At 44.3% G+C, this 27750-nt stretch overlaps 1 protein-coding gene across 2 annotated transcripts in view; it reads left to right on the top strand.

The window, feature by feature from the left end:
• BRAF (B-Raf proto-oncogene, serine/threonine kinase) overlaps positions 1 to 27527 on the top strand; it is a 603403-nt gene extending 575876 nt beyond the window's left edge. For both annotated transcript variants that reach the window (XM_069227907.1, XM_069227906.1), the window contains exon 19: positions 26683 to 27527. In XM_069227907.1, coding sequence (XP_069084008.1) covers positions 26683 to 26705 — 23 coding nt within the window. In that variant the 3' untranslated portion in view covers positions 26706 to 27527. The remainder of the gene's footprint in view (positions 1 to 26682) is intronic.
• Positions 27528 to 27750: the final 223 nt, after the last annotated feature.

The raw sequence follows: 27750 nt of genomic DNA, 5'->3' as shown, positions 1-27750 counted from the left end.
CTATGAAGTGTGAGCAATTTCAGCACTGCGGTGATTGGGAATACCATTGCATAGCCTGTAATGGAACATCCAAAACTGAAAATACATGTGTTTAAATCACCTGCCATTCTTCTGAGGTATTTTATGGGTCATTAAGCACAGCTCACACTGTGCCACAAGTCATGGTGAGGAAGAGTACATGTAAGTAGGAGTATCTAAAAAGAATGAAAATGACACCTCTGCTCTATACTGGACTGTGTTCGGATGGTCTGTCCGCCATCAGTGTTTGTGCCGTGTTAATGATAACGTTTGCCATCATGAAGTATTATGTGGCGAGCGCATAAACATTCAAACTGCTTGGGGCCTTCCGTGCAAACTTTGAATCGAGTTCTATACCAGCAGAGTGTGACTATCAGTTAACATAACCTAAATGTTATGGCTGAACTAACCATGCGTCTGACCACGTGTGTGCAGTTATTGATGACTTTAATAATCCACCTTCTACCACCAACCACATGAAGAATGTAAGATAGCTTTGGAAAGGATTAGCAGTGGTCCTCACCCTCCGAGCTATTGTTCACAAGCTGCCTTGTTTCATCTCATTGTATCAGCAGAATTACTGGAGGTGTCTGAGAACGGTCTGTGAAGATCACTGTGCGAGGGGACCTGTGGTTGTGATTGCTATTAGTAGGGCTAAAGAAAATGTTTTCAGGTTGGAATATCTCACATATTGCTTTAAAAGCTGAGAGTACAGTAGCTGCTCCAGGAGTAAAAAGGCAATTTCCATTTCTAATGGCAATATTTGTACGTGGGAAAAATATACTTTATCCCCAGAGGTTTAGTTTATTTGTTGAAACAGACACTTTCTTTGTACCGTGTGAATCACGTAAAATAAAATATGTATTTTTTCAACTGATGTGCTTTCTTCGGTGAGGCAGCACCAGTACTAGTGACGTGAACGTATAAGTACTGTGATGCAGGTGGAAGCATGGGCGCCTATGATCCATTACCCCTGTTTTCCTCTGGTGGGATTACGTGCCTTTTTAGAGGAGGGGAGGCAAGATCCAAGGCAGCCATGTGAAGGGCTCCTTGCTCGAGATAGATTGTAGTACATCTGCAGAGATGCGCTGAGGTGTTGATGCAGATCTGGGTTGAGCTTTTTAGTGCTGAAAAAATAGGGCCCGATCTGGGCTGCTAAGGGCACTATTTAAGTAAACCTTGGGGTAAAGTTACAGTGCTGATGGAAAGTTTTACTCGGAGGAGCTGATTTGCAGTGTTTGTGTGAGATGGCCTAATCCGAATACACACAGAATATGGGCTTCAGTTGTGAGAGCAACGGTTCATAACGTGTTGGGATTATATTCATAGTGCTGAAAGAGGCGGCAGACGCAAACGTTGCGCTAGAAAGCAGGTAATAGGAACGTGAGATAGACCTTGAATAATAGCAACCATTGATGGCAGAGATATGATGGTTAATTTGATGGTTAACATGTTGGTGAAATGGAACTAAAGCTGTACTTGCATTCAAAGTCTGAATTGTTGATGTAAGTTAGATAAGTGATTACATATCAAACTCACTTGCAATAATGTATCACAGGAAATGCTTGTAATAACACTTGTAATTCTTGTTTTCCATTGCAAGACCGTAAATGATTATCATAGACATTTAATATCTCCAACCATTTGCTGAATTCCAGCTGTTTTTAAAGACACTTCTTTTAAAAAAAAAATCATAATGTATTTTTTTCTTATCAAATGCAATCACATAAGATTTGTATCAAAAGAACTGTGACAGCCTCTTTAATTTGTCAGCCAAAAAACAAGCATTTCTAACGACAACGGATCTGGCTTTTTGTAGAGATGGTGTTAGTAATAGTTGGACGACTGTGTGTCTTGCGCCTCTCTCTTGGCTATTCTAGAAAGAAAAACCAAAATAAATCAACACTTTTGACTACAACAATGTGAAATTTAGACATTGGGTCTCTTTCCCGAACAGACTGCATTAACAGAGTTAAGCTTTACCCTAAAAAAGGAGTCAAAAGATAAAGCAAAATATTACAAATTGCATTGTAGATACTTTTTGAGAAGGGTCTTATTTTTTGGCTTCTTTAAGAAACCATTCGTTTGCAGCACTCCCTTACAGAAGAAGCTATAAATGCAAGCACATGTTATCATGGATGCAGAGTAAAACAAAATATCACATACATGTGATTACTGAGTAGCTTTGCATGTTAGTGGCAGGCAAAGGCATCCAAACAGCAAGCGCTTCTTAAGCAAATATACTGTTAAATTGTTGCATTAGCAAGTAAACCAGAAACACACACTAGCTTGTACTTCGTGTCATATATGCAGCGTAACAAGGGGACTACTAGATGCCTGCTGTGAAATACCTTGGTGAAGTAACAAGCATACAAGTATTTTGATTAGGAGATTTATTGTAGGTTGTTTATACATAGAAAATACAAGAAGGTGTGGTTAGGTTTTCAATCCTAGTCTCTATGGCTCAACTTCCCTCCAAGGAACCCTTATAACCCTGACATTCCCTGACATCATTAGGTGGCCAGTAATAGGACTCCACACATCATCTTCCATACAAAACAAAAAGGAAATGCCTTCCTTCTTAACAGACTCAAACACAGAGACGAAAACACACCAAGCAAGGCAGACTTTCAGAGCTCCATCATGATGCAAGTAAAGAGAACACCATTCGATACATGCTGCTGTTATAACTGCCACCAAATTTCACTCAATGGCCAGACATGTGTATCTTAGTAGTGGAACACAGAAACCCAAAAAGTAAGTAACACAACATTCCAGCAAACACTGACACAAATACACACACAACCAAGGAAACAGCAGTAGCATAAGAAGAGCTATCTTTCAATATTCATTCAATATCCACTTTCAACAAATATCTTTCAACTCACACACTTAACCCATGAAGGAGATCTAGTGTTTTAACAATGGGAATGAGTGTGTGGTGGTGAAGGACACCTATTGCCGTTGTTGTAATGCAATTTGACAATGCAGAAATAGCAGACAACAGCAGTAGATTAGTAGAGGGTATGGTCCAAGTTGTGTAGAAACATGAATGTCCCCACTAGGAGCCGTTGTAGTTAGATCCTCAGCCCTAGTTCATCAATCAGTCAATTATAGCATTTGTAAAGCGCAGCACTCTCACTCCTAAGGGTATCTAAGCACTGAGGGTGCAGTGTATCCTTCAAAAAGCCACATCTTGAGTCTCCTTCTGAAGTCTGCCAGGGAGGGAGCTGTTCGGAGGCGGAGGAGCAGGCTGTTCCAGGACTTGGCTGCTGTGTAGGAGAAGTGGCCTCCGCAATGGCAGCGATGGCTGCAGGGGGTGTGTGTGAGGTTTAGCAAGGCATAGCATAGTTGTCTTGCTGGGACATAGGTCAGTCAGTGGATGATGTAGGATGGCCCTAGGTTGTGGAGAGCCTTGTATGCAAGTGTGAGGATTTTGAGTTGGCATCTCTTCTGTTGGGGAGCCAGTGGAGGTTACCGATGTGTGTTGTGACGCTTGAGCACTTGGGGAGGTTGCGGATGATTCTGGCTGCAGTGTTCTGTAGAGTCTGGAGTCTTTTAAGTAGCTGGGAGGGCACGCCGGCGTTGAGAGCATTACCATAGGTGAGGCGGCTGGTAACCAGGGCGTGCGTAACTGACTTTATGTTGTCAGTAGGAATCCATTTGAAGATTCGGCAGAGCATGCAGAGGATGTAGAAGTAGGAGGCGGTGACTGAATTTACTTCTTGATTTATGGATTGTTGTCAGACGAGGATGATGCTGAGGTTTCTTGCTTGGTCTGATGGAGATGGCGTTGGTCTAAGTTCTGCTGGCCATCAGCTGTGATCCAATACGGAGGTGTTCTTCCCGTAGATAAAGACTTCCGTTTTGTCAGTGTTTAGTTTGAGGCAGCTATTTTTCATCCATGTTGCCACGTTGGTCATGGCGTTGTGGATGTTGGCTTTGGCATTGTGGGGGTTTTCGGTGAGTGAGATGATTAGTTGAGTGGCATTGGCGTAGCAGTCCGAAGGATCTGAGGATGTCTCCGAGGGGTGTCATGTAGAAGTTGAACAGGGTTGGGCTGAGGGGGGATCCTTGGGATACGCAGAAGGTGATATTCTTAGGTGTAGAAGTGAAGGGAGGAATGCGGATGCTCTGTGTGCAGCCTGAGAAGAAAGAGACAACCCACTTAAGGGCATTTTGTTGAATGCCTATGTTGTGGAGTCTGTTGTGGAGAGTGTAGTGAGAGACTGTATCGAACACTGCATAGAGGTCCAGAAGGATCAGAACTGCCGACTCTCGTTGGTCAAGAAGGGTCCAGATGTCATCCATGGAGGTGATCAGTGTTGTCTTTGTGCTGTGGTTAACTAGGAATCCTGATTGTGAGATGTTGAGAAGTTGGTTTTGTTCGAGGTAGTTGGTGAGCTGTTGGTTGATGGCTTTCTCGAGCACTTAGGCCGGGAAGGGGAGCAGGGAGATCGGTCCGTAGGTTTTGAGGTCGGTGGAGGGTTTGTTTAGGATGGGCCTGACTCTGCGTGCTTCCATTAATCCAGGAAGGTTGCCGTGGAGATGTAGGTGTTTAGGATGCGGGTTAGTTCAATGCTAATAGTGTTGGCTCTGAGGGTGAAAAGCCGGTAGGGGCGCAGGGGGTTATCGTGTAGCTGGTGTTCGTCTAGCTTGGAAGTGGAGGGTTGGGGGTCAAAATTGTTGTATATGGTGATGATCTTGCTGTGGAAGTAGTCTGAGAGGTTACTGCATAGTTCCTGGGATGGGCAGATTGTGGTCTCTGTGGCTATCGGGTTAGAGAATTCCTTGATGATTCTGAAGAGTTCTTTCGTGTGGTTGGTGTAGGAGGCTGGCCTGGCTTGTAGTGGGTACCAGAGGTACTTACACCTTGTGCCAGGTCCAGTTATCCCTTATTAGTGTAGAAGAGGTGTTTCTAGCAGCTTAGACTGATAGAAGGTAGCTATGGCAAAGCAGCTTAGGCTGAACTAGGAGACTTGTAAAGCTCCTACTATACCACTGGTGTCATATGCACAATATCATAAGAGAACACAATACACAGAGTTACTAAAAATAAAGGTACTTTATTTTTATGACAATATGCCAAAAGTATCTCAGTGAGTACCCTCAGTATGAGGATAAGTTATATACACAAGATATATGTACACAAACCAAAATTATGCAGGTAATAGCAAGAAAAGTAATGCAAGCAGTGTAAAATTACAGTAGATTGCAATAGGTGCACATAGATATAGGGGCAACACAAACCGTATGCTCCAAAAGTGGAATGCGAACCACGAATGGACCCCAAACCTATGTGAGCTTGTAGAGGGTCGCTGGGACTATAAGAAAACAGTGAGGGTTAGAAAAATAGCCCACCCCAAGACCCTCAAAGGTAGGTGTAAAGTGCACCTACTACCTCCAGAGAGCACAGAAGTCGTGATAGAGGGATTCTGCAGGAAGAACAAACACCAGCAATGCAACAACAGTGGATTTCCGGACCTGAGTACCTGTAAGACAAGGGGACCAAGTCCAATAGTCGCGACAGTGTCGAGAGTGGGCAGGAGCCCAGGAAATGTCAGCTGAGGGTGCAAGGAAGCTGCCACCTGTTGGAAGAAGCTTGGAGTTCTGCAAGAAAGAAGAGGACTAGGAACTTCTCCTTTGGAGGATGGATGTCCCATGTCGCGATGAAGCTTGCAGAGGTATTCCCACGCAGAAAGATCGCAAACAAGCCTTGCTAGCAGCAAGGGTCGCAGTAGAGGTTTTTGGGTGCAGCTGTGGCCCAGTAGGAACCAGGATGTCGCCACCTGGAGGAGGAGACAGAGGGGCGCCCAGCAAGTCAGGAAGCCCTCAATTAAGCAGGCAGCACCCGCAGAAGTACCTGAACAGGCACTTGGAAGGAAAGTGAACCGAGTCCACCCGAAGTCACAAAAGGGAGTCCCACGACGCCGGAGGACAACTCAGAAGGTTGTGCACTGCAGGTTAGAGTGTCGGGGATCTAGGCTTGGCTGTGCACGAAGGAAATCCTGGAAGAGTGCACAGGAGCCGGAGCAGCTGCAAATCACGCGGTACCTAGCAATGCAGTCTAGCGTGGGGAGGCAAGGACTTACCTCCACCAAACTTGGACTGAAGAGTCACTGGACTGTGGGAGTCACTTGGACGGAGTTGCTGAGTTCCAGGGACCACGCTCGTCGTGCTGAGAGGAGACCCAGAGGACCAGTGATGCAGTCTTTTGGTGCCTGCGGTTGCAGGGGGAAGATTCCGTCGACCCACGGGAGATTTCTTCAGAGCTCCTGGTGCAGAGAGGAGGCAGGCTACCCCCAGAGCATGCACCACCTGGAAACAGTCGAGAAAGCCGGCAGGATGAAGCGATACAGGGTTGCTAGTAGTCGTCTTGCTACTTTGTTGCGGTTTTGCAGGCGTCCTGAGCAGTCAGCGGTCGATCCTTTGGTAGAAGGTGAAGAGGGAGATGCAGAGGAACTCTGGTGATCTCTTGCATTTGTTATCTAAAGAATTCCCCAAAGAAGAGACCCTAAATAGCCAGAAAAGGAGGTTTGGCTACCAAGGAAGGAGGATTGGCTACCAAGAGAGGTAAGAGCCTATCAGAAGGAGCCTCTGACGTCACCTGCTGACATTGGCCATTCAGAGCAGTCCAGTGTGCCATAGACACCTCTGTTTCCAAGATTGCAGTGGTCTGGGACACACTGGAGGAGCTCTGGCCCCTCCCCTGGGACGTGCAGGTCAGGGGAGTGGTCACTCCCCTTTCCTTTGTCCAGTTTTGCGCCAGAGCAGGGCTGGGGGATCCCTAAACCGGTGTAGACTGGCTTATGCAGAGATGGGCACCATCTGTGCCCATCAAAGCATTTCCAGAGGCTGGGGGAGGTTACTTCTCCCCAGCCTTCACTCCTATTTCCTCTCAGAGGAAATCCTTTGTTCTGTCTTCCTGGGCCAGGGCTGCCTGGACCCCAGGAGGGCAGAAACCTGTCTGAGGGGTTGGCAGCAGCAGCAGCTGCAGTGGAGACCCCGAAAGGCAGTTTGGCAGTCCCCGGGTACTATGCTAGAGACCCGGGGGATCATGGAATTGTCCCCCCAATGCCAGAATGGCATTGGGGTGACAATTCCATGATCTTAGACATGTTACATGGCCATGTTCGGAGTTACCATTGTGACGCTGTACATAGGTAGTGACCTATGTACAGTGCACGTGTGTAATGGTGTCCCCGCACTCACAAAGTCCGGGGAATTTGCCCTGAACGATGTGGGGGCACCTTGGCTAGTGCCAGGGTGCCCACACACTAAGTAACTTTGCACCCAACCTTCACCAGGTGAAGGTTAGACATATAGGTGACTTATAAGTTACTTAAGTGCAGTGGTAAATGGCTGTGAAATAACGTGGACGTTATTTCACTCAGGCTGCACTGGCAGGCCTGTGTATGAATTGTCAGAGTTCCCTATGGGTGGCAAAAGAAATGCTGCAGCCCATAGGGATCTCCTGGAACCCCAATACTCTGGGTACCTCAGTACCATATACTAGGGAATTATATGGGTGTACCAGTATGCCAATGTGAATTGGTAAATTTAGTCACTAGCCTGTTAGTGACAAATTTGGAAAGCAGAGAGAGCATAACCACTGAGGTTCTGGATAGCAGAGCCTCAGTGAGACAGTTAGGCATCACACAGGGAACACATACAGGGCACATACTTATGAGCACTGGGGCCCTGCCTGGCAGGGTCCAAGTGACACATAGACTAAAACAACATATATACAGTGAAATATGGGGGTAACATGCCAGGCAAGATGGTACTTTCCTACACTTGGCTGTGGTGTTAATGCAGGCAGTGATTGCTGCTCTTTTTGCTGTCTTTATGTGGTGGTGGTAGTTCTTGAAGGCTGCCTTGTAGGCGGCTCTGTTGGAGGGGTCCATGCGCATTGTTTTTCGAGTTGATGGCAGTTACGTTTGGAGTTTCTGAGCTCCGGATTGTATCAACTTGCTGGCTTGAAGGTGGTGTTGGTTTTAGCTGGTTTCAGCGGGGTGACTCTGTTGGCAGATTTGGTGATCCAGGTGGTGACGTTTTGGACAGCCTGGTTAATGTTAAGGTCTGCCGTGGGCTCGAGTTGTGCAGTGCCTAGGGCCTGAGCCCATAGGGTCTTGGTTACCTTACCCCAGCTTCGGTGGGGGGTGCTGACATGCTTGGAGGTGATGTGCTGGGCATTGGAGATGGTAAAGTGGACGATAACGTGGTCGGTCCAGCTGAGCTCAGTCACATGGGTGAAATTGATTTGTGACTAGAAGTGAAGATGGTGTCCAGTGTATGTCCAGCTTTGTGGGTGGGTTTGGTGACTAGTTGGGTGGGCCGATATTGCTGAGGTTCTCTTGTGACAGAAGTGAAGTTGGTGTTGTTGCAATAGTTAAGGTGGAAATTGAGATCGCCAAGTAGGACGTAGTGGAGGGAGTCGATGAGGTTGGTGATGGCATCGCAGAAGGCTGGGCATGGTCCCAGGAGTCTGTATGTGAGGGTGCCTTGTATCGTGTTGTTGGCATCGTTCTGGAGTCAGAAGGTGAGGTGCTCCATGAGGATCATCGTCAGTGATGGTGCATTGGAAGGTTTCCATGAAGATGATGGTGATGACCCCGCCATGTTTGTTGGTGCGGTCTTGGTGTATCATCTTGTAGCTGTTAGGAGTGGCTGTGACGATGTCAGGGTTTGAGGAGGTGTTAGCCATGTTTCGGTGATGAAGGCTACATCTGAGTTGTGGATGGCAATGGTGTCCCAGATTTCCATGGCGAGTTTGCATAAAGAGCAGGCGTTTAGCAGGATGCACTAGAGTGTGGTGCTTGGTTGTTCGTAGTCTTCTGTGTGTGTACAGTGCGGGCATTAATGTGCCCAGTTGGGCCCCTGTTGCACGAGAAACTGCAGTGTAGGCAGGTGAAGGGTCCTTTGGTTGAGCGTGGGGAGGCTGTGAAGCAGCTGTTGATGGGGGGTCTGACATTCAGGGCCTGGAGCTTCTTGGTGGTGTAGCTGTGGGGGCTGGGAGAACCGGGCTCCTTTCGCTGGCACGTTCCTGGGGCAGATGGCCTTGCCTTTGGCAGGCCTTCAGCAAGCTGCGACCTTCATTATATGTCCTGGGGGGTGAGAGGGGCTGGGGTGGGAGGCGGGATGGTGGAAGGGCGGGACTGTCAGTGGCATGAAGGAGGCATCTGTAGGGGCGTGAGCAGATGCAATCAGGCTAAGAAATGCGGGCGGAGCTGTCACAACCAGGCAGGAGGGCCATGGAGCGACTGAGGAGCTGTGACTGGCCCAATTGATTCATCCCATTAGGTAAGCTGGCAAGAGGAGCACCTCAGTGCCTCAGCTCAAGACCCCATTGGCAACACAAATATGTCAATGAAGCCATTAACAAAATGCCATGTCCATTTTACACCATGAAAATCACATGAAAGCCAGTGGTTAAAAGGGTCTGTCCTATAGTTCACTCTCTTTATGTACCTCTTCTTATTGTACGTTTATAAAGAATTGATATGAGGACCTTGAAAAAAGCAGTAAGCCAATGACTGACCAGATTTGATCCGCAGCTCATTCTATCCATTCCTCTTGTACTATGAGGAATTGATGCCTTGATATTTTCTAGCTAGTTTAAGATAGCTGTCTCTAGCAAAACCTGAAAAAGGATAGAAATGCTTCAATTAATATGTGCCACTGATGATTATTCTTGGTGGTTTTCATTGCATTGCTAGTTTGCTTATCTGTGCCATTCAAACATGGACCAACCATGTGTGAATAATTTTTTGCACTGCACCAACTGTCAAAGTCCAGAAAGTAAAACGCTGAAATGGTAACACAAACAACCCAGATGTGTTTTAAGCTTGCTGGGATTCATTAATTAGATGATGCATCTCTCCCTCTAGCATTAGTGAGCTCATGTTCTCTTTAAAGGGATCTCCATTGATAGTCACAAGCACTGAATAATCCCACCTACGTGTGGGGATCCCAGAGCACTTGTTTACAATATTCTGTTTTAAGTGTAGATATTCGCCTTTCTTCAGCAAGTCCTGGAGAGACACCTAAGACATCAATGTTTTGCAGCCTATGAGGAAGGCTACATTGGCCAATTGGTTCAGATTGCATTTAAAAAGTGTAATAACTATATCAAACAATTCAAGCACTTAAATGTATTGTCAACTTTCGTTTTTAAATCTCATTCACAAACATTTTTAAAAGGAAAAAGTTGAAGATGGAGAGGAAAATGTAGCCCCATAGGATGCCATTATGTAAGTGTGAAAGGAGAGCCTGCGCTTTAACGGCTCACAGCCCACCAGTATCCCATCCTGTCCAGCAGGTGGCATGTCTTCTGTTCTTTTTTTCGGGCTCCTGTTGACAGGATCTTGGAGCACTGAGCTCAGCCTTTTTGGCTAGTATTACTCAGAAATCTCTCTAGGAAATGTTTTACAACTACTTCACTCCACAGATTTAAACAGTACCTGTGTTTTTCTGTCATTTTGTTACAGAAAAAAATGTTTAATTCATCAAATAAAATTCCATCTTTATTTGAAAAGTGTCCTGCCTTTGTAAGAAAGAAGGCCACGTCAGAGCGTTATGACATCTGTATCATGTGCCCTCCTGAAAGTCACATTGCTGAGAGGTGTTCACATTTCAGAAAGTTTTCCAGGCACACCTGAAGAGAAAGGGATAACATTTTCCTTCATGGAACAGAGGAGTGCCTCAGGCAGTAGCAGGTGCAATCTGAAGGTGGGACATCAAGGGAGCTAATAGAGTGTCAGTCCTCTACCAGGGCTTTACCACCTTCCTCTACAGGACTCCAGGCATGACGTTGTTTCATGTAGACATCGAGGCCCTTGACGTCGAGTCAAGGTACAGTCCCTACATATTCACCTTCAAGTTAAAAGCTGGATCAACATAGAAGAGGAGACGGCGTTCGATATCAAGACATAGGAGGTTGACATCGAAGGACACAACGACGTCAAGGCGTAGGAGAATTTCAACGTTGAGGTACTCCAGACCTGTAGAAAAAGTCAGAAAATCAAAACCAAGAAGTCTACCATCCACCTCCGACTGTGAATACTCCAGGGCGTACTCTTCATCGTCTCATGTATTGCTTCTGGACTCTCCTATATTGCTCCCAGAATCTCTGTTCTGATTCTCCCCCTGATTCTGTGGTTTTCTAGCTGCAAAAAAAGGTGCATTCTACCACGCCTTCATCTACAGTTCCTCTGAAGGAGAGTAAAAATCTTGATTCTGTAGGATGCAAGGTGTGTGGTATGGTGGCCACTACAATGAAGGCAGCAAGTGCATCTGCCCTGCTTGGCAGACACGGCAAAGCATTATGGGACTCCTTGGAGCAGTTTGAAGAACACCTTCAGAGAAAGCAAAGGGAAGGTTTCCTCGAAGTGGTGAATGAGGGCATGATGGTTTCCAAATTAGTCATTAGTGTTGGTGCAGACTCTTTACTACCAGCAGCAAACCGATACGGCCACAGGTTGGCCCTTAGAAGGGATTCTTGGCTTTGTGTAGTAGCACTAAAATAAGAATCCTAGCAACTGATCCTTAATCTACCCTTTTCAGGCAACACCTTATTCGCCAGCCATACCAATGATGAAATGGCTAGGATGAAAACCGAAATGGAGACCTTAAAAACAGAAAAGCATAAGGAACAACACCGACAAATGTACAAAGCATATGAGCAACATTTTTATCCAGAGTTCAAACCCCTCAATGGTTACATGGTCACCATCAGCAACAGCATCAAAGACCTTTTCAGCAACCCCAGCGTCATCCTCCTACAGGAAGATAGGGCCACCAGCCTGTCCACGCAGGAAAGCCTCCAGCAGGCTCTAAGCAGTGAATCTCTGCTTCCCCCTCTTCCGTTACCCACTCCAGTTGAGAAAAGTACCTCTCATTTCCTGACAGAGTGGCAATCCATCATGAAAGATGCCTGGGTTCTGAATATTATATGGAATGGGTATTGTCTCAGGTTTACCAGCCCTCCACCAATTATCCCACCAAAACGATCCAATCAACATCTACAGATGCTAAGATCAGAAGTAAACATCCTTCTGCAGAAGCAAGCAATGGTGCTTTTTCTTCCCAAACAACGAGGCATGGGAGTTTATTCCCTGTATTTTTTGGGAAAAAGAAAGGCCCCAAAAGCGAATTCAGACTCCAATTAGATCTAAAACCAGCCAACAAATGTATTCAAAGAGAAAAGTTCAGAGTACTATGATTATATCAACTTTATCCCCAAATCCACCAGGGAGACTGTCTCTGGTCAAAGAGCTCCAGGATGAATACTTTCATATTCCACTTGTAGGAAGATGGCCATCTATGCAGTAACCAAGTGTACGGGGGCACTATGCACATAGTCCGGGGTGACCCTTATTGGTTTACAGGGGTAAAAATGACAATCCCTAAAGCTTTCTTTTGTGGTAGTGTGGGCGAGCAGTTAGGCTTATCAGAAGGTAGTGCTAAGCATTTGTTGAACGTGCAGTCAATAAATGATACATGCACTCAAGAAGCAACTCGAGAACAATTGTTTAAAAAATAGTTACTTTGTTGTATTATTTATAAACATCAGAATATTTGCAAAAAAATAAATACTGTTGTAATTCTCAGAACAATTGGCAAGTAACTTTTTGTAGAAGCAGCACAAGGTCCAAGGTACTATGGCTGCATAAGGGTTCTTACACTCAGTTGTCGGGGGTACCCTGAAGGTAGTGATGTGCTAGGGATGCAAAGTTATTGACATATTGATAGGACCAGCAGTTCAGGTTTACCTGGCCAAAGCGTCCGGGTGAAGTGGTGTTGGTCATGTTGGGTTCTTGTACACCTAGCACTTGAGGGTTGGGGAGGCACTTGGAAAACAAATGCAAGGAGGGACTTGGGGACAAGTCCGGGAGCTTCCAACAGGTGGACATCCGGGGAGCAGGGGAATACCGTTTGAAATCATAGAACCTGGCCAGCGTGCTCGGGTGCAGTGGATCCCTAGCGGTGGTGCTCCTGTGTCAAGGCGCAAACAGTTCTTTGGGGGACCTGCAGAAGGAGAGAAAGAACAAGGCAACTGAACGACTGAGGAGGCTGTCCTCTGCAATGCTGACATTCCTCGCTGGCAGGTCTTCGGATCTACTGTTGGGCTCTGGAGTGGGCTTCAACAAGCCTGGGTTGATGCAAGGGGTCCAGTACCCCAGGTGTTGGTGCAGCTCGGCTCTGGTGGATCCTTGAGTCTTCTTACTTGGTAGGGAGGCAAGACTGACTTCTTGGAGCATGGGGACCTCCTCCTGTACTCCTGGATGGCTGCTGCGACGGTGGACCTGGGGGTCAGCAGGCCAGTGAACTGAACGTTGCGGTTGGTACCTGCAAGAAGCAGGGCAGTGGCTTCACACCTCTACAGGAGATGCTGATGGGCTGGTGAAGTGCTGGAGATCCTCGAAGGCTTTTGGAGTCCCCAAAGCTGCAGGACGAGTCACGATGTGGCGATTTTTCAGGACGGCAGCAGGTAAGCAAGCAGGATTTTGCACCTAAAGTTTACCAGGCATCCTCAGTTCTCACTATTATGGCTCTTCTGTGTCCTCTTCTTCTTGTCAGGCGAACCTGGCTTCTGGTGTTAGGGATTCACCTAAATACTGAATTTAGGGGCGTTTTAGGAGAGTGGAGGGTAGTAGCCAATGGACTGCCACTGGGGGTTCCTACACCCCTTTATGACCACCTCCTGTGGGGAGTGGGCATATCCCTATCCCAGAAGGCTTACTTCCAACCAAAACCAAGATGGTGGAACCTGTCCACAAGTGTCCGCTCTGCGTAGCCCACCTTAGGGGTGTGGTTAGCCCAGTGGTGGTACACGCCTACTGACTAGCTAATTTTCCCACCTGTCTTGATGCCAAATTGGCCTCAGGGCAGGGGTGTCTACACCAAGGACTGGGGAAGCCAGGTCTGTGCATACCAAAGGCTGCAGGTTCTTTCATATTTATCTGTCCATACCTAAACGACTGGCTTATCAATGCGTCAGCACGACAAGATGCCCATCTCTATTGCCAGATGAAGATCAGTATTCTCCACCGATTACGGCTGCATGTCAGTCACAACAAGTCAACCTCTTCTCCAGTCCAGTCTCTGCATTACCTAGGTGCCACCATCAACACCATACAAGCAAGAGTGTATCCTTCAGAGAAGTGACTGTTATCGATCCATCTGAAGTGTCACTCTCTCACAAAAATTTCTCATCCCACAGTGAAAAAAGTGTAATTTATCCTGGACTCGGTAGCTTCATGCATTTTTCTGACTCTGAACGCCTGTTTCCACATGAGGCCACTTCAAGAATGTCTGGAGGATCAGTGGTATCAATATTCAGGCAATTGGGAGGACAAGATCACAATCTCTCCCAAAGCAAAGCAGTCCTTGAAATGGTGATGCTCACTGACCAATTTCCTGCACTGGATGCCTTTTCATCAGGATGTTCGCTCTCAGACACAGTGACAGATGCCTGTCTGTAAGGTTCGGGGAGTGCAAATGGATCATCTTCCAATTCAGGTAACATGGTCTCCAAGGGAAATGACTTATCACATCAAACTCCTCAAGCCACATGCAGTTCACCTAGCGCTGAAGGTGTTTCTCCTGTACTTCAAGACACCTCGAGTTAGCACCACCCACAGACGCTGGGAAATGCCCTATGGATCAACTGGTCCGGCAAATTTCTCTACACTTTTCCTCCAATTCCCCTGATTCCATCAGTTCTCATCAAGCTGTCTTACTCGAGGGCCAGTGATCTTGATAGCTCCAGTGTGGTCCCAACAATAGTGGTTCACTGACCTTCTCCTTATGTCCGAACATCCATACATGAGGATGACATGCAGACCAGACCTTCTCACGAAATTCAGAGGCCGGATAGTTCATCCCAATCTCTCCTCTTTGAGTTTGGCAGCATTGCTCCTGAGCTAGTCCAATACCGGCATTTAAATCTTCCACAAGACTGCATGAACATTCTCAAATAGGCTAAATATCCATCAACATGTTCAGCTTATTCATTTAAATCGAAGAGGTTTTGTATCTGGTATTCTGACAAGACCTTTGATGTAACGAAGTGCCAATAAGAAGCAATTCTTCCATATTTACTTTGCCTGGCCAAATCAGACCTACGGTTGTCTCGTATCAAAGTACATTTTGCGGCAGCTCCTGCCTACAGGAAATTCCCTCACAAACCTCTTTTTTTCAAAGTTCCTGTTATTAAGGAGGTTTGAAAAAGGGTTTCCGTCCGATACGGCACCCATCTCTACCCTGGAACTTCAACATAATTCTTTCACGTCTCAAGCAGGCCACTTTTAAGCCCATGCATAAATCCTCATTACAACACCTTTCTTGGAAAGTTGCTTTCCTAGTAGCCAGAAGGTCAGCACACAGGGTTAGCGAGATTCAGGTGATGTGTTATCAAAAACCATATATGGTGTTTCTTAGTGGGAAAGTATTATTGAGGTCTCTTCCGAAATTCTTACCTAAAGTGGTTTCAGATTTTCACATCAACCAGTCCATTTCTTTGTCTACTTTCTTTCAGCAGCCTTCCACTCCAGCTCAAAGAACTCTCCATACTTTAGATGTCAGACGAGTTTTAATGTTATATCTAGCTAAAACAAAGAGTATCCGCATGTCTGACCAGTTTTGTATAAAAAATGCGCCAGTCTGTACAGGTTTAGCTATGTATAAACAATCTATATCCTGTTGGATAGTGTTTTGCATTCTGTTATTCTACCAGAAAGCAAATAAGGTTCTGTGCGGTAGACCTAAGGATCATTCCACTAAAGGGAAAGTGGATGCAGCTGTTTAATGAGGAATATACTAGTTGCTGAAATATGTGAATTGGCTCCATGGAGATCAGTTCACACCTTTACTAAACATTTTTTTTTTTACTCACATGCTTGAATAGATGGTCAAGTAGGACAGACCTCTCTGAGAAACTTGCTAGCTGAATCTAGTATATTGATCGGCTCTGTTTCCTCTGCACTGCAGTTTCTGGGAGTGGGCTTGCTACTCTATTCAGTGCTTATGACTATCAATGGAGATCCACTGAGAGAGAAGGAATGATTTCTTATCTGTAATCCTAGTTCTCTCTCAGGGGAAACAGCATTGAAGTCATAAGCAACCAACCTTCCACCCCATTGGAAGTAACAGAGACGATTGTTGGAAACTTTTTCTAAATAATTCTGCCACTGTCTCTGTGAAAAAAAAACATCGTCAACTGCCACCTGCTTGGCATGATGGGATACTGGTGGACTGTGAGCCCTCAAAGGCGCAGAGGCTCTTTTCACATTACATACTGTCATCCTATGGGGCTACATTGTCCTCTCCTTCAACTTAAAAAAGGGTTTTTGATTGAGATTTAGATATTAAATTTAATGATCCAGTTAAGGGCCTAAATTGTTTGAGATCTTCTGTTGTAAAGAAGTGCTCCAGGATCCCTGCATATGGGTGGGACTATTCAGTTCTAATGACTTCCATGGAGATTCCCCTGAGAGAGAACTTGGATTACAGGTAAGAAATCACTCAGTCATATGTCTGGGACATATGCCTACAACTTTGGGAAAGACACATAGGATGTGAAAAAAAGATGATAGATCAATATGCTAGAGCCAAACCAAATCACTGATAAATAATCTTGTGGGAATTCAGTTCCCCAATTTCATAATTGCTTAACTTGTTACTGCCAAACAAGGACTAACCATATGCAATTCAGTTTTGAAACCAATACAAAGGGATCATAGAGATTCTTCACAAAACGTTCGGGCACCTCCATCTAGCCTGTCTGATGTGAGATGTTCAAAGACTGCAACAGAAGCAAACATTAAAGCATGACCCTCTGGTCAAACAGGCAACATCTACTCTTTTATTCTCCAATATTGATTAACAGTCCTTCTCAAACCTGAAAACGTACCAAAGCAACAGAGAGCGTTTTTGTATTTGTAGTTGACAGTGATCACTTCCTATGCTTAATTCTTCCCCTCGGCCAGGAGGCTTCACCCGGAACTTCCTCCAAATTGGTGGCCCTCATGAGGAAACAGATTTACCTGTACTCTCACTTAGACACTAGACGTGTAAAAGGCTGATGAAGTGGATCACTTACCAAAAAACAAAATGTTCTATAGGATATTCATGCAACAGTCTCAGTATTTGTGGCTCCAGGTCAAGCTTACTCACAATTTTACGTCAGCACGCAGAACATTAGTCCCTGGAAGCGATAAGGTATGTGCAAACAAGACTTTATCCCACATATGTAAGACTCTTTTCTTCTCAAAAGGCATTTATGTTTGTTTTGTTGTTGGATCAGTCAATTGCAAATCTAATATTTTCCTTATTGGGATCAGTGGGGTCATGTATGTTGATTGTTCTCCACACATGTAATCTCATAACACCACTGCAGGAAGACCAGTGGATCCAGTCTCCAGGGAGCAGGGATGGCATGCTGCACATTAGCACTGGTGGCTCTCCTCTCGGTTTCATGAAGGTATCGTAGCAAGAACATAATGAAGGGCTTTCCTTGGCATAGCAAGCTCCCAAACTAGACAGTAGTGAAACTAAGAGGTTTGGAAGTTCACATGAATCAGCACCAAGTCCAAATGACATTGTCCCAGAGGTGCTTTATGATTTTTTCATCTAAAAAAGCATAAATTCGCATGAAATTCACTTTAGGAAAAGTATGCACTAAAGCCGAAAATCCTGCCACTGAATTAATCAGAGAACAATGCTCAAATGTGGATAGCTACAAATCTGTCAAAAACATCTCGCTTTTGTACAGTGCAAAGGACACATATTTTCTTATTGTTGTGAGTAACCGTCAAAACATAAAATATCTTTTTATGGTTATCACAAAAGGCGCAATGGTGAAAAAAGTGCACCTCAAGTGAAACAAACACCACAAAAAATAAGACAATCAAAAATTCACTGTTATTCCTTCAATCAATGGTGTATCTTCACAAAGACAGCCTCCATTTGGTATTTAAACAAGTACATCTATAGAGCAAATTCCCTTGTTTAGATAGAGACAAGTGAGGTCTGTCTTGTTGGCTGTTGGCAACGTTTCGACCTTTAAGAAGAACACTAGGGTCTCATTAGGACAAACAGTGACCTGGGGATCTAATATGGAGAGTAAAATTAAGGAATGAAAAATGGTGCTTCTGGTTTTTGAAAATCATAATAAGGAGCAAAGTCCATGCTGGTTGCCTTACAATAAGATTGATATTTGAAATAGGACTGTGTCTTGGCACAGTGCATAGGCATCTACAATAAAAAAAAATTGAAAATAGCCACATATTAATAAAACATATACTGAAGGAGAGAGACTCTCTCTCACAGGGGCAGTACTGTTGCCATTTCTTTATGTTAATGAAAGAGTTTAGTAACTGATTATGTCCCACAGTCTGACTTAACTTATTCCTTAAAGCTGAAGAGTAATTCTGCAAAAAATCAGGAGTACCTGTCCCCCTTGGTTACGAGGAACCTGCGAACATTTTAAAGCGTGGCACGACCTTTTAAGCTTTTTTAAAAAGCTAAGTATTATCGAGTTGAGTCTATGAAAATAGAAGGTGAAAAAAGTTTTGGAGGACTAAAAACAAATTTACAGTAGCTTCTCAACTATTGTCATCTTAATCATGTTTATGCAACTTCTTTGAGTTGATGGAAGATGTTCCCATTTCTTCAGAAGCCTGGTAACTTCCCTCACCTGTGTTAATAAATCATTTAAAGCAATTCGATATACGTCATAGGCCAATGTGATTCTGAGATATTCTAGAATGCTTATGCTATTTACGTCCTGCAGAGTCCATACCAAGAATCTTTACCATACTGTTCTTGTTAGCTCAACCAGTTCTCTAATTGCTACTCTTGGCTTAATTGCGATAAGCAAAATACTGCCTGCTTATAGTCAGTATTGGGGGTGGGGGGGGCATCTCTACACCTCAGGACATCATTTCTGTGTTCTTATGCTTTGCCATACACTAGATTCTAAATACAGTGCATACAGGACTTTGGACAATAGACAATTCCGACACATTCCACGAATAAAGGGGAACATTGATGATATCTGCTTATTGTTGTGTATATAGCTTTTTTATCCGCTCAGTGAATAGTTGTGGTATATTGAATTTCTCCACTCTTCCAAACCAAATTCTTTCTCAAGAGCAATGAGCTCTATTGCCTGGTCCCTAATTTCAGTATGGGCAGTTGTTTCTCATCAAGGACCCCAAGAGGTGATCTATATTTAGATAAGCGTTTGGTCAGGATGCTAGCTTACATTTTAGCACTTGCTCCTGTTAATGAAATGAGCAGGTAGGATGAAGGTGTACTAGGTGGTTTCCAGTTTTTAGAAAATATAACTATTTTAGCCTTTTTTCCAGGACTCGGGAACATTTCTGCTCTCCATTATTGTGATTATCAAATTGTAGAACACGTGGAGGAAGTGCTAATAAGCATATTATAAAGGTCCCATCGAATCTCATCAAGCCACAGAACTTTAGTATATGTTTCAGTATTTTATTTATTTGATATTTTGCTAATAAGGCATCGTAGCTGCCCCCTATATCCAAGTTTCTCCAAATCATGAATCCAGCAGCTAAATTTAAAAAACTAAAAACTAAAGAATTGTATATTCCTTAGGACAAAAGTTCACTTCATATCAGAATATAGTTCTAAAAAACATTCTTGCTAAATCATACAAATAATCGTTGAAAAGACAAATTGAAAATGGAACCTAGTCCATGTTGTTTGCTGGAAATCCTTGAAGCCTATTACACAAAGTATGCTGATATAAATGTGATAACCATTCAAAATATATATGGAAGCACAAACTAACACAACTAAAATGCTATTGATTTCACTAAATCTTGGTAGTAATATTATCTTTCTCTCACCATCAAAGGAGGGATAGAAAACCAAAAGGTGAACAAATCGGGTGCTTTTAGCACAGAAGGGATATATATTTCCAACAACATCATCCTTTCGATTTTCCTTACTGGTCTCTATTTATTTACGAAATGTCCTCAATGCCTGATGGTGTAACATTTTACCAAGGAAGTGTCCCATATTTAGTCCTGCTTCTTTTTTCTCAGAAGAGCATAGTTTCTGGTAAAAATCCACAACATTTTCATTTTTCTTTTTAGTTGTTGATATTCTGACTATCAATCCTTTCCATCAAGGGGATGTGTTGAGTATAGTTTTCATTCTGGTAATATCAGATAGTAAAGCATATTCTTTATCATGGCACTCATACACTTTGCATGTAACGTCTACATTTTTCAAGTGCTTTAACCATGTTTCTAGTGTGGAGTTGAGACCTTTTTTGGTTCAATTTCCAACAATGTATCTCTCTATTTATCATATCCTGTCTGTACCATCTTTATGTGTATGATCTTCATATAATATCAGCTCTCTCTTGTACATCTTACGTTTAGATGATGCATATTGAATTTTGACACTTGCTTCATGTAAGTCCGAAGGGCATCCTAACTCACTGAATTGAAGCTGCGCCTTGAATAATTTCATAAAATTCCATAATCTGTTTTTAAACTTTCAGATAGACTTCATCCTTGAAAGTTCAACGTCCTGGGGACTTAGGTTTATAGTCATATTTGCCTATTCAGTCAATGGATTATGGTCCAGCACTACCACAGGGTGTGGTGTTAGCTTTGGCCTGAGTTAAAATGTCCATCACAGTGAGACCATAACCTATTCTAGAATAAGTCTTCTTAGAAAATAATAAAATGTGTAAACCTTGCCTGGATTGTGAACTCTTCAGATGTCCACTAATTATAATGGCTTATGATTGTGCTTCTGATTTTCCTCGTTCTGTTACTAGAAGCTGTGTTAATGGTGTTCAACTTAGGTGGTAATATACACTGCAAATCACCAATAACCATTAGAGAAAGAAAGACTCAAGAAAGCTACCAAATAAGTGATTTATTCATTTCAGGCTCATCTTGATTAGTCATATTCCAAGCAGCTGACTAGGCCCGTGGCTAAGGTAAGTATCACCCACTGTGTCTTTTGAGTCCGTCCAGCTGTGTGTTACCACAATATACTAGGATTTAAAACAAATTGCAATAACCACTTCTTTTTTTGAAGCACCTTGAGTGTTGTGTATATTAGCTTCTTAACACCCATTTTAAAATGCATCATAGTGTCCATAAAAGCCAATATTATTCCCTCTAAGACAAACTGTGGATTAAAGCTGCTAACCCCTGGCCTAACTGTTGTTTGCTCGACACATTCAAGCCCTTAACTTTCATGGAAATTGTACACATTGTTCCTGCATATAAATGAATTCTTGTTTCTCTTTTCACATTTTCTCTCCTACTATTCTTTCTAACTCCAGTACCCGCTCACTACCACACATCTTTTCCCTGCTTCTCTTGTCTTCCTCATTTCTCTCTCTCTCACACACCCAATGCCGTATACCCTACCCTTAGGAAAGTGCTGACAGGCGTTCTCTGCTGAAGATGCTTAGCCGCAGGTCTACTGAGCGCCATGAACGAGGATCCTTGTTCGCTTTTATTTTTCTAACGATCTGCTCATATTACCAACTATCGATTTTCAGCCTTGAGCAGAAATGTGGACCCTACCCTCATCATGACTCCAGTCTCTACATGACATTCGCAATAATAGTAATTTCGACATGGGAAAAGATCTGTCATGATATGTTATGTTGTGTGTATTTGTATAGTGCATAAGTCACCCGGGAGGGTATCCTGGAACTATCTTCTTCCATCTTCAGCCCTCCTCTTCCCTTAGGTCAGTCTGTCTCGCCTGTCACCTTCAACTTCATTAAAAAAAAATAATAATAATGTTTGCCTCTCTGTCAGAGTTGAATCTGATTGCTGCAGCACTTGAGCTTTTGCTCCCTGGGCCTTCAGTCAGCACGCACATTTTTGATTATTCTTTGGCCATTTCATATGAAACATCTGAAAAGATCTGAAACTTGTAACCGGTGGCAGACTTATAAACCTTCTTCACCTTAGCTATATCAAAGACCATTTGCTTTGATTCTAATAGAAAGCAAGGCAGTATCATACAAGGAGGTTCTCTAGCTTCTACTTTATGGAATGGAGCCCGATATGGTCTAATGATCATTATTTTCACCTCCAGCATTGTTTCCACAATAAAATCTGCTAAGAAGTGGGTGGACCATGTCTGGCTTTCTGAGTTCTCGCGGAATCCTCAGAATCTTTGGTTCTGCCTAACCAATGGAGTGAAGGTTCTCAGGGGCAATCCTACCCATTTTTTGTAGTTCCTGTTTGTGTTATACTCCACAAACAGACAAAAAAAGCTGGTTGGAATACAAATAAAAAATAAGGCAGACGTATCAGCATTCAACTTACTTTTTTCAACTAAACAAATGTGGTGGATCAAGTGTTGCAGTATGTGTTCTCTCCCTAATCAGTACTTGCTGTTTATGGGCCATACACCTCCCTGTCGGGTCTCTATCGAAGGCTCACTTCAGATAGCAAGGTGTTTGCATCTGTTAAGGGAGGTGCCTGAAGTAGGTAGTGTTTTATCCATAACTTTCTCAGTACAATGGAGCGCGGTCAATAGAACCAGTCCAGGACTAATTAATCATTCTAAGCTGAGCGGATGCTACTAACACATTGTCTTATTGCTAACGTTATTTGCCTCTTTAAAAGGATGGCATGTTCCCTTTTGCACGTCGATGCTAGGGTAATATTTATACCTTTATATGTAAGGTACTCACATAAGTATGACCTCGTGTTGGGGTAGACTTTCCTTTACCAACAGTAAATTCTGTCTGGTCCCTCGCCTTTCCCCACTCTTTCACGGATCCACGTTGAAGCCAACCTTCTGGCAGGCCATGCTGTTGCTGTGAGGGGATCCCCTTGCAGTTCTTCTTTTGTTTCCAGGCTGTGGTTGGCCAAGTCTGCACCATTTGCTGACACCTCTGTGACCCTGTTGTTATCGCTTTCCTAGATGCTTGCACGACGTATCCCCAACACTGACATCAAGGCCTTTCTGCTCATGCATTCCACATGTTAAGGATCTAAATTCCCATCACTCTCCATTCTTCCTTCTTGGTTTTGAAGCAGCCAGGAATCGAGCCTCAGCAGGCACCTTCTATCACGCTTGTAGGAAAGTAGCACCTTTATGGCATAGTTACCCCAACTTTTTGCCTGGTGTCAGTGTGTTTAGACTAGTACACTGGAATCCTGCTAACCAACACCCCAGTGTCAGTGCTCTTTAGTTGTAAGGTACACCCCACAATTGGCATACTGATGCACCCATGTAAGTCCCTAGTATATGGTATTTAGGCACCCAGGGTATTGGTATACCAGGGGTGCCCCATGGGCTGCAATATGTATTGTGCCACCCCTGGTGGCCCATGCAGACTGTGACTATCCTTCTGGTACCCAAAAAAGGCAAGGGCCTCTGCCCTATCCTAGACCTTCGGTCCCTCAATCTCTGCCTCAGGAAGGAGAAGTTCAAAATGCTCACTCTGGCTCACGTTTTATCTGCCCTGGACCCAGGAGACTGGATGGTAGCACTGGACTTGCAGGATGTTTGTTTCCATCTTCCCATCCTGCCTGCCCAAAATAAAAAATAATAAATTGAAATCAGAAAATCAAATTGTGTTTACAAAGCGCAGCTACTCACCCGTAAGGGTCTCAAGGGTCTGGGGGGTTTGTCCTCTGGGCTTCAGTTGAAGAGCCATGTTTTGAGGTCCTTCTTGAACTGATGCAGTGATGGTGAATGCTTGAGGTGCAGGGGCAGGGTGTTCCAGGTCTTTGCCGCGAGGACACAGGTAACAGACATTACTTGCGGTTCACAGTGGGCCACGAGAACTTTCAGCTCACCATGCTTCCCTTTGGCATTACCAGAGCCCCTCGGGTGTTCACCAAGGTGATGACAGTGGTCGCAGCTCATTTGCGCAGATCAGGGGTTTCAGTCTTTCTCTATCTCGACAACTGGCTGTTAAAGGCAGGCTCGCCCCCGGCTGCCATCTCCCACCTCCAGACTATGGCGGACCTTGTGCATTCACTGGGATTTACTATAAACGTGCTGAAGACACACCTGACTCCCTCTCATGTGATCCCTTACATCAGACCTGTTCTGGACACAGTGCAGTTTCAGGCTTATCCTCCCAAGCAGTTAGTCCAGGATATTCATGCTATAACACCTCTATCCTGGATATTGGCGAGAATGACTCTGGTGGGCCTCATGGCCTCCTGCATCCTGCTAGTAACACATGCCAGATGGCATATTCAGGCTGTGCAGTGGGACCTGAGGTTCCAGTGGGCGCAGCATCAGTGGACTCTCTCCAACATGGTCCAGATCTCAGAGGGAACTGCGCAAGATCTGCAGTGGTGGTTAACAAACCGCAATTGGGTCTGAGTCAGATCCCTCTCCCTTCCCTAACCAGATCTGATAGTAGTAACAGATGTATAACTACTGGGCAGGGGCGGCCATCTGGGAAGGGCGGAGATCAGAGGCATCTGGTCTCCAACAGAGTCCGAACTCCACATCAACCTGTTGGAGCTCTGTGCGATCACACTAACACTGAAAGCATTTCTTCCCTCTCTCAAGGGAAAGGCACTGCAGGGGTTTACGGACAACACCACCAACATGTGGTACTCAAACATGCAGGGCAGAGTGGGGTCATGGACCCATTGTCAGGAGGATCTGCACCTCTGAGCGTGGCTGGAACAGCACAGCAATTCCCTGGTTCTTCATCACCTGGCAGGCTCACTGAATGCCAGAGCAGACAAACTCAATAGACAATGCTTAGTGAATCACAAATGGCGTCTCCATCTGGAGGTGGCGCAAGGTCTCTTTCAGTAGTGGGGAGAGCCTTGGTTAGATCAGTTTGCCTCTGCAGTGAACACTTAATGTCAGCAGTATTGCACGTTGGAGTTTCCAAGGTGGCAATCGCTCGGCGACGCTTGTAGTCTTGAGTGGAACTTAAGTCTTGTATGCTTTTCTGCCCATACCACTACTGCCTAGAGTTCTCAAGAAGATCAAGAACGACTGGGCTCAAGTCATCCTTGTGGCTCTGGACTGGGCACAGAGTCTGGTATCCTGACCTACTGAGCATGGCCATCGATCCTCCGAAAAGACTGCCCCTACGGGGGGATCTTCTATCATAGCCGCAAGTGAGGGTTCTCCTCCTGAACCTGACAAGCCACTGCCTTCTTGCATGGAGATTGAGCGTCAGCAGTTGATATCTTTTGGCCTTCCCCCCCGAAGTCTGTAATGTAATCTTGACAGCCAGAAATCCCTTCATGAAAACGGTATATGCCTGTGATTAGAATAAATTTGTGGCATGGTGCACAGCCAAATCTTTTCACCACCTTTCTGCCCATCTCTCTGAAGTCCTACTGTTTATCCTTTCTCTCACTTCACCCGGCAGGGCTCTGCCATAGGCACTCTTAACGGTTATTTATTTGCTATTTCTGCAGTTTTGAGGTTGCCTGATCAACCTTCTTTGTTTAAGTCTCCTATTGTTATTAGGTTCCTCAAAGATCTTACTCATGTTTTCTCCATCCCCATTCATTGCCCCAATGGGATTTAAATTTGTTTCTGACATTCCTGATGTGCGCCCCTTTTGAACCTCTCCACAATTGTCCTCTCAAGCTTCTCACCTTTACAACAGCCTCCCTTGTGGCCATTACATCTGCCAGCAGGGTGAGTGAGCTGAGCTGCAGGCATTTTCATCTAAGCCACCCTACCTTCCTTTCTATCCTGATAAACTGGTGCTTCGCACTAAGGCTTCCTTTTTGCTAAAAGTCGTTGCGCCCTTTTATATAGGCTAATCCATCACCTTGCCTACTTTTTATGCACCCTCGCATCCTTCTGTGGAAGAGGAGTCTCCACCGCCTGGACCCAGAAAGAGCGTTGGCGTTCTACCTTGAACGTACAACAGAGTTCCGGGTGGATGATCAACTCTTTGTCTGTTATGTGGGAGTAAAAAAAGGTCTGGCAGTGCAGAAGTGGACCATCTCCAGATGGGTCCTACTCTGCATTAAAATCTGCCACGCACTATTTTATTATTATTACAGATTTTGTACAGTTCCGGTGCCTTTTCTTTGTAAAGGAGAATTTGAAATGGCTGTCATTGCCCTGTTGGCAAAGATGTGTTTTTCCAGTGCTGACTGGATTACGTTAAAGAAGGAATTCCGAGATTTAATGTTGCCTTTAAGGAGGCATTCCAGAAAAAAACATTTATTGAAAATACAGATTGGTATTTGAAATCATGTTCTGTGATCCTGGACCTTCCTGAAGATATTCAGAGTTCATTAATTCAGTAAGGTCATCGGTGATTGTCAACATGGAATTCAAGTAAGTTTTCGTACTTCTTCTAACCCAGCAAAATAACTGCCTCCGATGTTACTATTATTATTAGAGAAATGCATATCCCTAAGTCATTTTTTTCCTCATACAGCTTCAACAAGGTCCAAGAAACAAATTCAAGACAAATTAATTAAAGGTTTCTTACATGAAACGTAATTCAAATTGACATGGTTTGCTGAATGTGTATTTTCTCTTGTTGTCTTTTGTTGGTCATTGTTCACATATTTGGATAACGTTTGCTTCTGTATTAATGGTATATCTGAAACCAGGATGTTTTATCCATCTGTGATTCCTTCTATTAATGTATTCTAAACCAGTCTCTTATTCTCCCAACAGGAGAATTCTCAGCCTTCAAGTAGCGCCACCTCCACGACACGCACTTCTTCTGTAATTCTTTAAGTCTCACAGAGCTGGACCTCTCTTCTGTTCCGTAAAAACATATTTAAGAATTGACACCCATTAATAGATTGGAGCAGAATGAACTACCAGTCTCGGTGCAGTGGGGGCAAAGGAGGCACCCCTCAGGAACCTGAACACTTTACCGACAGTGTTGCACCAACACTCAAACCCATGCTTACTCTGCAACATCATTCCTGGGTGGAGAGGGCATGCACTTTGACCGTTGGGCGCAGAGACATGAAAGGAAGGACTGCTGCTACTGCTACTGCTTGGGAGATCTGCTTGGGATGGTCTGCTGGTTGCCTTTCTCCCTATAACAAAATCGGGGCTGTTCATCCAAGGGAAGGCTATTCCATCATGTGCAAGAAATCACTCTTCGAACTGCCTCTTATGATTTACTCTTAACTAATCAACTTGGCAAAATGCAGCATCTCTTTTTCCTGAAAATTCGGCCGCTAAGCATGTGGAATCAGTCTGCCCCAAAAGAACTGATCAAAACTGGGCAAGAGAAGCTGCATGAAAAGGTTATGGGAATTGAGATGCTGTATCCTTGTTAAATTTTATTCTGTCGCCTGTCCCAAGATGATTCGCTCTCCTTTCTCGCTTTGGTCATGGGTTAGGAAACCCCTTTCATCAGTCCAGCAACAAACTAAAGTCTGAAATGTAGCAAGTGATTGTATTTCATTGTCCTTCCTGGCCCACGTGTAGATAACCAGTCCTGCTCCAGGAAATTATGGCCAAGTCTGGGGCCTGATAAAATGCAGACATGCACTGCAACCTGAGATTGTGTTGTCTCTTCTTTTCACTTATGTTTTTCCTTTCGTGGAGCACAGGACACTTAACTATATTTTGTATTCAATTTAGGGAGGATAGGAGCCTATTCCAGTTTTCAGTTACATTCTTCCCATATCTAGAGTGCAAACATAATAGATTATTTTTGTTAGGCAAAGCTCTAAAAACGTATGCATAAAATTGTAGGGTTATTTCCGAAAACACAAGCATTTT

This window comes from Pleurodeles waltl, chromosome 4_1 (genome assembly GCF_031143425.1).
Source record: "Pleurodeles waltl isolate 20211129_DDA chromosome 4_1, aPleWal1.hap1.20221129, whole genome shotgun sequence".
NCBI classification, from domain to species: domain Eukaryota; kingdom Metazoa; phylum Chordata; class Amphibia; order Caudata; family Salamandridae; genus Pleurodeles; species Pleurodeles waltl.
Note: the sequence above shows the minus strand (reverse complement) of the source record. Positions and strands in the feature narration are given on the sequence as shown.